Source organism: Theobroma umbraticum, unplaced genomic scaffold, assembly GCF_002168275.2.
Source record: "Theobroma umbraticum cultivar Fairchild unplaced genomic scaffold, ASM216827v3 scaffold_20.0, whole genome shotgun sequence".
Classification (NCBI taxonomy): Eukaryota; Viridiplantae; Streptophyta; class Magnoliopsida; order Malvales; family Malvaceae; genus Theobroma; species Theobroma umbraticum.
The window spans coordinates 4669913-4682746 of record NW_018397266.1 but is presented as its reverse complement, the minus strand read 5'-3'; the positions used below and the strand labels follow the sequence as shown (position 1 = coordinate 4682746).

Below are 12834 nucleotides of genomic sequence, written 5' to 3'. Positions count from 1 at the left end.
TTTTGAAAGCCAACTTTCTTCAGCCTCCAGAATATTACTTCCCTCCAATGACCTTAGTAAGCTTACTTCACAGGTTAAGAATAAATCTTCAACACTGGCAAAGTCAAGAGGCATTATCTTTAAAGGTCATAGTTGTGTAAAGAGATTTTGTAATGCCAGATGGGGAATGGGATTTTGAAAGCTTGCGGCATTACCTCCCTATAAAGGAGATAACGTTACTTTCAAAGACCATTGCCCTTGAGAATACGTCTATATCAGATAGGCCATATTGGGCTGTGTCTTCATCGGGGAAATTCAAAGTTTCCTCAGTTTATAATCATTTTATATGAATTGGAACGGTTTTACTTGGGCAATAATTTGAGCGTGTGGCACCTAGCATGGAAATGGCAAGCACCGGAGAGAATCAGAATGTTTTTATTACAATGCTTAACTAGTTGAATATTGACTAATAAGGAGGGCTATCGAAGACATTTGTCTAATGATCCGAATGGTCAACAGTGTTGCTTGGGAGAGGAATCAATCTTCAAATCCTTCGAGATTGTCTCGTGGCCAGTATAGTTAGGACTAGAGTTTTAGCTCCAAGTATGGTTGATTCATTCTTTAATCAATCTAATTTAGATTGGCTTCTGTTAATTTGAATGCATCCAAGACTAGGAATAATGCAGTCCCATGGGCAGTGGTTTTTGGAACAACTTGTTTGTTACTCTGAAAATGTAGAAATGCATTTGTATTTGAGAATACCTCTTATAGTATTGCAAGGAAATTGTTACAGATATACAGTTTACTGTAAGATATTCCCACTGTTGATTGTCAAACTTTGATAATGGTCGTATTACTTTGACTACGAAGGAAGAAATTCTTGTAGCTTGGAAAGCATCGCCAGTAGGTTGGATTTCTTTACATACTGACGATGCAATTCACATTTCCACTAGTCAGGCAACGGCAAGGGGAGTCTTCAGGGATTGGACTGGACAATGGCGTGGTGGTTGTGCCACGAGACTTTGGAAATGCACTGCTTATCGTGCAGAACTTTAGGGTGTATGTAGAGGACTTCAATTTGCATGGGAGGCAAGTTTTAGAAAGTTGTTGAGGCAATATCTTCCTCATTGCATCATCCATGCGTTAATTATGACTGGATTCAGGCTATTGACATATTGGTTAAGAGACAATGGGTGGTACATATTCGGCATGTCTACAGCGAGGGCAATATTACTGCTGATCATATGGCCAATAATGGTTTTTCCATTGAAGAACATCTTGTAAACTATAATAACCCACCTTCTATATTACGACATGTGTAACCCAACAAAATCAAACTTTTTACTCGAATTCTAATGCCCATGCGCTATGCCCATTGACACCCCTTTTCTTTCTTTTCTGTTCTTTCAACCTCTATGCCCATGCCCTGTAGAATGCCTATCGAATTCGTCCTCATCAGCATGGGCCTGGTCCTCAAGAGATAACTACTTTTCTTTCTTTCTCCTACAAGTTGTAAATTGTTTAATTGTCTTTTGCATTTTTTTTCCTCTAAAAGGCTTCATCGTAGCGTCCGCAACTGGCAACCAACGCTTTTCGAAGCATTGCTTTTGCCATTTGCTCAAAGAAATCAGCAACGGCCAAGAAGTTAGCCAAAAAATCAAAATGCGAGCTCTGCTTACTCCAGAACCTTCTCTTTCTTTCTCGTCAATCGGCACCAACTCTCGCAATCCCAATCCATCCCGAACTCGAACCTCGCTTCATTTCTTTACGAGAGATGGCGGCCACCGTTTGATTGGACGAAAATCGCGTTTGACCGCTACGAGAGCTGTGTTGGACTCCGCAACTATGGAGCAGTTAGGGCTTAAAGAGTCCGATATTAGAAACCCGGCGATTTCTTCCACGTATCGGAACTCGAAGTTGCCGAAGCCAAATCAGACCGTGCTGGAAGCTCAAGCTAGGGTTTGCACTGGACCCACGCAGACCAGACCGCTCTCCGAGGAACAGGCTTTTAAGGTTTTGGACACCATTTTAAGATCAGGTGAAATGTTCGTTACTCCATTTCTTGCTTATAACTATAATTTTTTTGAAAGGTATGACTATAATTTTTATATTATTCTCTCGGAAATTAAAGCTTCTTAAAGTTAATGCACATTATTAAGTTTAATTAATGTCGTGAGTAAGGTTGATTTGCCAGAAAGTGATATATTAGAACTTGGAAGTTTTCAAGCAGATATAGTTTGGTCAAATTTGACGTGCCATGATTTGGAGTCTCTGTTAAAGATCGTAATTACGAAGAAATTATTTTCTATGGCTGAAGTTGGTTAGGTATTTTTGCATATGTTGGCAGTGAGGGGACAACTAAAAGATGAAGAACAAGTCTCAAAAGCACAACTTGGAGCATTCTTTGCTGGAATGACGATCCGTGCAAATGCCTTTCCTGAAGCGACCCAATGGAGTGAAGGAGAAAGCCGTGCACTGAACTTATTTTGGCCGCTTCTAGCACGGGAACTACCAGCTGATGTGATCTTCATTGCTGATCCTGAAGGGTCCTTATTGGGATCAGGAAGTTCAATAGGGCCTCAGTTTGTTGGGAATGGCACAAGTGAAATGAGATTGGTTGGTGCACTTAGAGAAATTTTGGCGGGAGGCCACCTTGGATACGAGGAAATCCAAGGTGTTCTGAGAGATGTTCTTCCATTGACATTGGAAGATGGAAAATCCACTGGAGTAAGTGAATCATTGCTTTCGGCATTCTTAATTGGTCAACGTATGAACAGGGAAACAGACCGTGAACTTAAAGCATACTGCCTTGCATTTGATGATGAACTTGGTATATGATTTAAAATATTTGTTTAACCTTTTTTTAGAAAGGTGTAAGTGGTTGAGTAATATCAACCAAATGAAATGTATTATCTTCTGGTTAATCTATTGAGCGATCAACAGGTATTCCTCCAGTTGCTGATGTTAGATCACTGACCCATTATGGTGAACCTTATGATGGAAACACACGTTATTTTAGGAGCACATTGTTTGTTGCCGCCGTTAGATCCTGTTACAGTGAATCTTCCTTGCTTCATGGTGTGGAATGGATGCCACCAAAGGTCAGCAGTACTTTTGTGGCATGTGAATCATTTTCTTTATTATGATTAATCCTGGAAAAAATATAAGTAGGTGTTGATGTTGAAACTACTGTAGGTCATCCTCTAAGGACAAGTTCATTTGAAAGTGAAGCATCCTTTTGCTGCTATACAATTGTTCTGAGTTTCAAAATATTAAAGTGCCAATTCTTGTAACATCAGTTATTATGCACACTCATTTCGCCTAATATTTCATCAATCACAAGGAAGCCATTCTTTGTTCAGGGGGGTGTAACTGAAGAACAAATGCTGAAGTTTATGGGAGCAAACACTAACTTATCCTTGCATCAAGCGAAAGAACTTATTGAGGTTGGCTCACACTTGCTCCTCTCTCTCTCTCTTCTCCCACCCTCCCTCCTTCCTTTTTCTCTTTCCTTGTTGAAACTTTCAAAAATGTTATTTCAGGATGAAGAGGTTGGTTTTGCCTACATGAGTCAACGTGAAGCTCGTCCATCTCTGTATGGAATCTGACTGAACGTATCTAATGCAGTTCTTTTTCTTTTACATTTTTGTGTGGAAAGACATTTTTGTTCCCCATTGCTATAAAAAAATGAAGAAAAAAAAAGTTGAAGAGAAAAAAAAAAAAACAAAATGGATAAGAGTTTATTATACATACATTTAACGTTTGAATCGCATTTCAAGTTCAAACAAAGTGTTTCTCCTGAAAATGGGACTAAAACTAGTCTATGCTTCTAACCAAAATTTTTTGAGTCCATGTTTTCAACTGCCAAGTGAATCTTGTTTCAGATAGTATCTTCTACTTTTATGTTTTATGATGTATAGTGTGTCTAGAAACTTGGTACTTTTTATGTTACGCTACTGTGGCTTCTTTGAATAAAGTCCTATCTATGATCTTACTCTGGTTGAAATCGAGTTCTTGAGCACCTAAGACATTGATCTCATTAAGGTTGGTAGTTGGGCCATAATTCCACATTTTTCTTCCTCTGTTCCCCAAATTTTAGATGTAAGTATATCCTTAATTAAGTACTGTATTAATTAATGGTCTATTTGGTGAAAGTTGGTTTTCATTTTGTAAGACATAACCTTATCGAATTGGAAACTCTAATATTTTGGTTTTTCAGTGAGAGGGTTGGTCTTGATTTGATATTCTATTGTATCATGGGTTCATAGGTGTAGCTGGTTATGTTTTTCCTGTAACTAAAATGAAGCAGGTAAGAATCTTTTATGGTTTTCACAGATATTCATTGATTGGATTGAGAGAGCAAATAAAGAAACGCCCACCACTGGCAACAACTGAAAAGGTTCAGCAATTTATTAGGGTAAGCATATAGATGGATAGTAATGTTAGTTGCGTTAGTTTAATATATTGTACATATTATGTATGATATGGTATGGATGTGTATATATGTTATGCTCTCAAAGGATGCTTAATCTGGCTAAAAGTTTGCATGGCATCTTGTCCAAAGAAATCGTGTTCTGTGCTACAGCTTTTTATACTGGTTAAAATGTCCTAAAATAGACTGGTGTGCTTATTTTACGAATGATGTTGTTTCTCTAACAGGCAAAGGGGAGGGAATCAATTGTTGCTGGATTTTATCATGAAGGTTATGAGGAGCCCTTGCTAATGCTTATGAAAAGAAGAGGTGTACATTCTGGTTTGGTAGTGAAGGTTAGAACTTTACCTTTATGAAACAACAAGAAGACAAACAAAGCCTTTTCCAACTACTGGGCTTTGGCTTTTTGGCAACTTCACCTGTATAATAGAGGTTAAATATGAAAATGTTTCGGTTAAGGAGAAATAAATAACATAGGATTTACCTTCTATGATATTCAAGATTTTTAATTTAGTTTAAACTCAGAAGAGTTAAAAAATAATCTGAACAAAACACTTTTGAGACTTTTCTTATTTAAGGGAGAAGAAGGTGCCCTCTCAATGACAACTAGGTTGCGATCGGCAAACACATCAAAAGGACTTCCTGTGAACTATTGTTCAGGTTTTCGTTCAGTAGGCATGGAATCAGCTTGTGAAGTGGATGGTTGGTATTAAGCTGCGTCTTCTCTAATCCAATTTAAAAGTTATAAAATCCTCTTTTTGGTGTATTCTAAAGTTTTGTGGATATTTATGGAACTAGGATTATGAGCAGAATTGATGCGTCCAATATCCTAACATTGCAGGTGTATCACGGCAGAGTTTCAGGCTTGAGGTTAATGCTATGGACTATGGTTTTGAACCAACTGATACTCCAAGAACTGATAGATCGGTAAAATTTTGAAAATCCTTCACTATTAGCTTGATCATTCTCTGCCTTTGTAGTTGTTTTATGTCAACTGAGTGATGCACTTGCAGGATGCTTCAAATTCCTTGCCTATTAACTTGCAGCTTTGTTTGTTAATAAGGTTGCAAGTGGAATGTTGAATTACATTGTTTATACTTCCAACTGACACCCTAACAAGTTATAAATCCTGATTTATGGATAACAAAAATCTGCGCCCCCCCCTCCCCTCCTTCTCCCCTTCCAACCAGCCACCCCCAGTAAGGGGCAGAAGAAACTCCTCTTTCCCTTTTGTCTCTTCTGTTTGTCATTTTAGAAAACCCAGGGTCATTTGAATGTGTTTGCTGCAATACCAGGTATCAAAGAATATAGAGTTGGGTCTGGCAGCTCTGCAGGGCCAAAAAGGGCCAGCATATGATCGAATTGTTTTAAATGCCGGAATTGTGGATCATTTACTAGGATGTGATGGTGCAGAAGATGTATCCTTAGCTCTTGATAGAGCCAGAGAAGCCATTGACAGTGGTAAGGCGCTTAAGAGGCTCCTACATTACATAAAGATGTCGCACAAGGGAAAATGAATCAGTATGAAGAATGAAACAGTTCTTGCCTCCTTTCAATTCTTGTAGATCAGTGTTGTAAAATTAATAAAAGTTGTTAAAAGAGGAAAAGATAGAAAGGGGAATCTTACAGATTTTCTTTTTTGGGTTTTCGTTTTTAATAGCAATAAAGTTTTTTCCTGTGTAAAATTTTTGTATTAGTCTGTCAATTTTGGTTCTTGAGAAGTAAATGCCTTATTGTTTTTCTTTAATCGGGAGATGTGGATTTGTGAATTTTGGTGGAATATCAGTATACTACTACAGATTCAAAATCCTGTATTTAGTGGATTACATTTGTAATTCTTCTGCTTTTAGTTCCTAGAAACCACAGTTGCATAATTTAAAATGGGTGGATCATAATAATGAGTAATGTCATTTTCCAAACACAACCTGCCGCTGCTTTGCTTTGCACTTAAACAGATTGGATGTTAGAGCTACATTTACGTGGTAAGTGCAATGGTTCCCTCTCCCAGACTCCTATAAGTATTCATAAAAAGTCTAGATGAACAGCATTTATTCCATCTATCAAAGCAAAAGTTGCTAAAACAACCTAGCTAGGTTATTTCTGCTGCCGAAAGAGATTCTCATCTCATTATTTTTCCACAGACAACTGGCTTGAATTCACTCAATGTATGTAAAGAATGATTTGTTAGTGACTTGAAGTGTTCTCATATCTGAAGAGCAGCTGCAATGGAACCGGCAAGGCTAAGAATTTCAAATGGAGGTTTGCTCATCACCGCTTTCACTGTCTGAGGGCATGAATCAGTGATCCAGAAGTAGGTCAGCCCATTCTCAGGATGCCCTACATAAATTGAAAGAACATCAGGCAGTAGCCGATTAAACTAAAACAGGAACTGCAGAAAACTGCCAACCGCAGTGATAGCAAAATTTCTTCGACTCTTTTGTTTCCCACTTGATGATATAAATAGTCAGCATATAAATGCTGTGACTATATCATGAATAATGTCTGCTAAATGGTAATTCAAGGAGATACTAGGATTATCACATGTTATTAAGTAACAATTATAAGTTTGAGTTATTTTTGTTTATGGAAATTCATTCTCTCTCTCCCTCTTTTTAATATGAAAATTCGTTCTCTAAACTCAATACCTCTGAAGATATTTAGGGTTCAAGTTCTCCTTTAGTTTACAGATCCTGAAAATCATCTCGATGACATCAACTATAATATTCTAAACTCAGTAAAGAGTATCTGGTATTATATTCAGTTAATTATGTTTGAAAAAGTAAGTCATCACCACAAAGCAATGCTTTTCTTTTCTCCTTTTATTAAAAAAAAACATTTGTAGGAATGCGTCTTCCAAAATGCTACTGTATAGGTGCATGCAATACCTCCATTATCACGTTCAAAGCGTTGCCATGACCTGTTAGGGAAAATTCCATGCGTCACATAGGCACTTATTTTTGCTGCTCCATTGGCCGCCAATACTCTCTGAAAGAGATGGACATGATGAGAAGTTAAATAGGAATTGCAGACTTTACCATCCATGAACAAGAAAGAGATTTCTGTTGCCTATTTCCTTTCCTTTTGCCTCTTGCAGAGATGAGGATTTAACCAAGGTTGGATGTTGGAATATGAACTTAAAAAGACGAGTGAAGAGGAAATCCTAGTTAGGAGTTACATACCTGGCATTCAATCAGAGTGCCACCTGATTGAACCAAATCATCAACAATCACAACATGGCGTCCTGCAGCTTCTCCCTCTTTAATACGCACAATTCGTTGGTCCCCTATCCGAACTTTATTACAAACAATCTGTTATCAGTTTGAGAAGGTTATGCCAACATCCATATGTAATAAACAAGTTTTTGAGCAGTAAGAATGAGAGGTGTATGCACAGTTTTACAAGACAAAGCTGAACAATCATCTAGATACAACTCTAGTGCAGAAGGAAGACCTAGGTCACATCTACAAAAAAGAAGAAGAGAACGTATTCTCTTGTAATCCCCCCACAGATGTGGTGTCACTTATGTAGGATCCTTCTTTTCCCATCAATTGAAAGGTTACTTCCAGATAATGTCCATCCATTTTATTTCAGTTTACTGAAACAAGTAAGAGCATCAAAGAACAAGTGGTAATGGAATACTACCTGCAATCGCATGCTGTTTGTATTCCAAAATTAGTTACAACCTAGATGTCACAGAAAACAACACAGCACCGAAAACTGAACCGTAACATTCAATCTTATGTACTTATAACCACATCATAAAATGGCAGACCAGAAACATATTATGCTAGAATTGTGCGTCTCTCAAACAAATTATTTAGGCCTTACATTTGCTCTAGCCTGATACTAAAGCTCGAAACACAGCACTCTTTTGCAATATTAGATTTGATAAGATAGATTCCAAGAAAACATGAACCCAAGAGATAAATCTCCTCTTTGACAAGGTCAAATGCTTGCCCTAAGATGCCTGCCTGCATAGGTTTCAATGTATTAAAAAGACTCTTCGGGCTTTTTCTTCCATATCCAGCATGGTTTTCCTAAATGTGAGTATGCTGTTACTTAATGTGCTGTCTGAAGTGGTCAAATCAATTAGTCATTTTCAATCTAGATCACAAACTTTCAGCTTATTCACAATCAATGCTTTATAGGTAAAATGAAGTATAAAAAGTTTTAAAAATGTACAATGATTCACTAGTGCGAACAAACAATAAGATCTGACACTAGTAGGCTAGTGACTTGATGGATGAATAAATGTGTGATAAACACAACTTCAAATGAGGCAGATCATCCTTGTTTGTTATGCAGATCTTATATACCGTTGGAAAATGTTGCAGCTGCTTATGAAATCTTTTCCAAGCACCATCATCAGGAAAAGCAATGGATATCTGAAAAATGAAGAAAATTATAGCAGAATATTAGAAATTTAAAACAGTTTTAAGAAAATACTCCTTCCAACATATAGCGTGACCCGTAACATAATCCAAATAAATTTAGTGAAGAACAAAATCTCTATGAAAGTTGACTTAGATTCAACTTTTTAAAAATGAGTGTAAGACCTAATAACTGAAGGGGTAAAAACTAAAAGGGCAAACCCTTCTCAACTTGAGAACTTCAAAAGCATAGAAATCGTATATGGGAGAGCCATAACATATACTATCTCACCATCCTTAAGAATTCTATATTTAAGGTTTCATTACAACATTATCCAATTAAACTATAACAAATCTCACAAACAGAAGCACAAACAATAACTATCACTTGACTTGGAAAAAAAAAAGCATAGACCCAACAATACAGGGTATAACCTTACGTTGTCAGAGTCAGGGAGCTGTTGAAGCCTATTCTTAAGCAAAGGTATCCCACTCTCAAAGCAAGGCAATATATTATCACCAAAGTAGAATCTCTCCTGAGAAAACACGAAAAACAAGTCAAAACCTTTTTCAAAGAAATGATCAGAAACATAGCTTCTAAACAGACAGAATAAAACATAAGAAGATCAAAAACAGAACCTGCAAAGCATGGATATCAAATGTCACTAAGCTTGTAGGCCCTCCTCTAGAAGTCGGTATATTCGACAATATCCTAGCGAGAGTAAAAGCCGTCGCGACATCTCCCTCGTCCTCCATTCTCTCAGAGGTTCCGGTAGGGAAAAACGGGAGAACTAGCGTGAAGGAGGAAATGAACAGCTTCGGCAATGCATAGATAACAGATAACTGCTCGAAAATCACTGCCGGCGAACTAAATGAGGCTAAGAAGGCTACATGTTGTCCCCGAATTCCGTGTGCATTTGGTATAAATAAGTTAGGAAATCCATCTTCAAACGTCCTAAAATAAATATATAATTCAACTTAGCAACCATTTCTCTAAAATGTTAACATTAAATGGAAATTTAATGATAAGGTTACCGCCAGTTGATGCTGCGGAGCTCAATGGCGTCTGACTCAGCAGCAATTCTCTCGGCGAGCGCCTTGGTCTCGCCGCAGTAAAAAAGGCACACTTTTTTGACGGTTTTAACGGCGGAATCGGAGGCAGAAGCGGCCGCCATTGACATCGAAGAAGAAGGAGAATTTTGGATCAAATGGATCGGTTCGGTTCCGGAGAGGAACTCGACGCTCCAATTCGGAGGTTGATTTTCAAAGCTCTTAATCTGACACCGAAAACGACTGCATTTCTTGTCGCTTAACAAAATCGAAAACGGTTTAGAAGAAGTGAAGTTGGAGAAGATCTTTTTTCGGTTTTGGAAAGAGGATGGAAGTGGTGGCGACGTGGCCGCCATAGCGGCCGTCACACTGTTACGTGGGTTCTCGGAGAGGGGACGCTAATTTTCCTCTTTCTTTGTTCTGACTCGTAGTAGCATTTGTTTTGAGGTTCCAGCTGTTGGCGTTGGGGTTGTTCTCTGTCGGTTTAAAGAACAAAGGGGAGGATGAGTTGACCGTTGATTCGGTTCGGTAGGATTTTTTTGGATTTCCATAAATACCCCATCCCATTAAAATGGCACGTTTTTCTCGCGTGTTCAACTGTGATTTTAGTAACCAAACGCTTCACGCCTCGACTAAATTATCTAGGCAGTGGTTTTGCTGACTTAATTCTCTATGAAAGGAAGTTTGATACGTGATAAATCAGAGATTTCAATAATTGTTTATATTTTAACAGAAATAATTTACGTATGCATCTGTATAAATTCGGTGCTAATAACGTTATAGTTATAGTTTAAATATAAAATATAATTAAATTTTTTTAAATAAATAAATTTTTATTTTTTTATTATATTTAATTAAATATTTATATTTATATTTTAAATTAAATATATTTTTATAATTAATGATTAATTAATCGTTATTAATCAAAACGTCACATGTCATTTTATAAAATGTGATGTTGATAGGACATGTTAATCACATGTTATGATGAATACTAACGTAACATATTAATATGATATAATGATATGATTATATGACATTTTTCATCATCTATCTCAATGTTATGTTAACATCACATAAAAATAAAAATAACAAGTGACGTTTTAATTAATAATAGTTAAGTTAGTTATAAGTACATATTTGATCCAAAATAAAATTATAAAAACTTTGATTGAATTCAATAAAAAATAAAAATTTATTTGAACTTTTTTTAATAATTCAATGACTTTTTAAAGCATTATGCCATTATATAAAAAAGATAAACAGTTTAAATAATTCTAAATAGAGATATAAAAAATTTTGTTCTTAAAATTTAATATTATTTTCTTTTGATGTCATTATTTTTATCTCTTTGTTTTTTTTTAAAAAAGAAATAAGCAGATTGTTTATCCATGTAAATAGTTTGCCCCAATTATTATTTGTTGTAATAATCAATCTCAAAATGATCCAAGTGTTATCCTATCTTTATAAAAATACATGGTATAAATGTTCAAAAAGAATCTTAAATTGTCAAGAAAATTTAAATAAGTTTTTATTTTTTATTGTATTAAATCAAATCTTATACTTTTATTTTAGATTAAATACATTTTTATATTTTTATTTTAAACCAAATAAGTCTTTATAACTAATAGTTGACTTAATCAAAATAGTACTTGTCATTCTTTGTTATATTGAATTGATGTAGTATTCTGATATATTATAATTAGAAACAATATGACATTCTGATATGGTATAATAATATAATTATGTGATATTTTTCAAATATTATAACAAAATATATTTATTTTAGAGTAATATAGGTAATATGCTTTTTCTATACATTAGTAATATTAAAATTCAAGTAATACTCTTATAGGATAATTGGTATAGATATCGCACTAATTAGAGCTTATAAAACTTTTGGACTTAAAGGTTAATTATCTCACACTCTACTTTTTTATGAGCTCAAGCCATTGCTTCTCTCTTTGGGTAACCAAGGCTATAATAGACTCAAAACTTCAAAAAAAATTACTTCCTTTATCAAGATTTTTGCAATTCTTCTTAAAATATCTAATTGAATTTTTTTACGTGAAAATTTAATTAGTTTAAATCCAATTTGTAAGCAACTCTTAGGGCATGTTTAGTTCACAGAATAGAATAAAATGGGATAAAATAGGTATTCTGTGGGAATAAAATAGGCATTCTATGATAATAGAATGAAAATATTATTATGTAGTTTAGTTGACGGAATGGAATAAAGTAGGAATTACTATTATGACTTACTGGAATGTTTGGTTGATAAATATAATTTTGGAATAACCAAAGAATAGGTAATAAAAAGACAATAATACCTTTTATTATGAAATATGATTATGTATTTTTATTCTATTTTATTTTTTAAATATTAATAATTTATAATTATTTAAAATATTAATAATTTTAAAAATTAATATTTTAGCTATAATTTAATTATTAACATTTTAAAATATTAATATTTTATTTATAATTTAAATATTACTATGATTAAAATATTAATAATTTTAATTAATTTTTAAACTTAAAATATTGGTTTTGTATAATATATATTAAAACCTTAAACTCTTTATTGTAATAAGATTTATTTTCATAAAAAAATACTCTTTATATAATTTAGTCAAATTTATACTAAAAGACAAAATTAAGTAAATTTTTAATCATTTAGTTTTTATTTTTATTAAAATTTTAAAATTTTAATAATTTATTATTAAAGTATTAGTATATTTTTTTTATTTTTTCTTTATTTGCATTTTTTATTTTTTAATTTATATTCTTATTTATGTTATGAATATATGTGTGGATATCCATTATGTTATTTTTCAAGAATTCAGACCAGGCCAAGCAGTCGAAACAGGCCAAATAGCCCAATAGGCTAGACATACGAGTGTAATTTGATTTAAACTCTTACATTTAATTATGTATATATAGATTTGGTTGTAAATTAGATTGGATTAAAATTTAGATTTAATCCATCCAAATCAAATTCTT

General features: G+C 34.5%; 2 protein-coding genes across 2 annotated transcripts; one reads left to right on the top strand and one right to left on the bottom strand.

Moving 5' to 3' along the window:
- The first annotated feature begins 1300 nt into the window (after positions 1 to 1300).
- LOC110422982 (anthranilate phosphoribosyltransferase) lies at positions 1301 to 6158 on the top strand. Its single transcript, XM_021437056.1, has 10 exons — positions 1301 to 2017; positions 2327 to 2809; positions 2923 to 3080; positions 3342 to 3425; positions 3522 to 3574; positions 4315 to 4396; positions 4639 to 4746; positions 4990 to 5113; positions 5253 to 5338; positions 5707 to 6158. Exons 1-10 carry the CDS (start codon positions 1348 to 1350, stop codon positions 5926 to 5928), a joined length of 2070 nt encoding a protein of 689 aa, XP_021292731.1. The 5' UTR covers positions 1301 to 1347; the 3' UTR covers positions 5929 to 6158.
- Positions 6159 to 6296: 138 nt separating this feature from the next.
- On the bottom strand, positions 6297 to 10304 carry LOC110422984 (ribose-phosphate pyrophosphokinase 4-like). The gene is made up of 7 exons (XM_021437057.1): positions 9817 to 10304; positions 9421 to 9736; positions 9222 to 9317; positions 8728 to 8796; positions 7591 to 7719; positions 7297 to 7396; positions 6297 to 6748 (listed from the first exon to the last, which is right to left on the bottom strand). Exons 1-7 carry the CDS (start codon positions 10185 to 10187, stop codon positions 6615 to 6617), a joined length of 1215 nt encoding a protein of 404 aa, XP_021292732.1. The 5' UTR covers positions 10188 to 10304; the 3' UTR covers positions 6297 to 6614.
- Positions 10305 to 12834: the final 2530 nt, after the last annotated feature.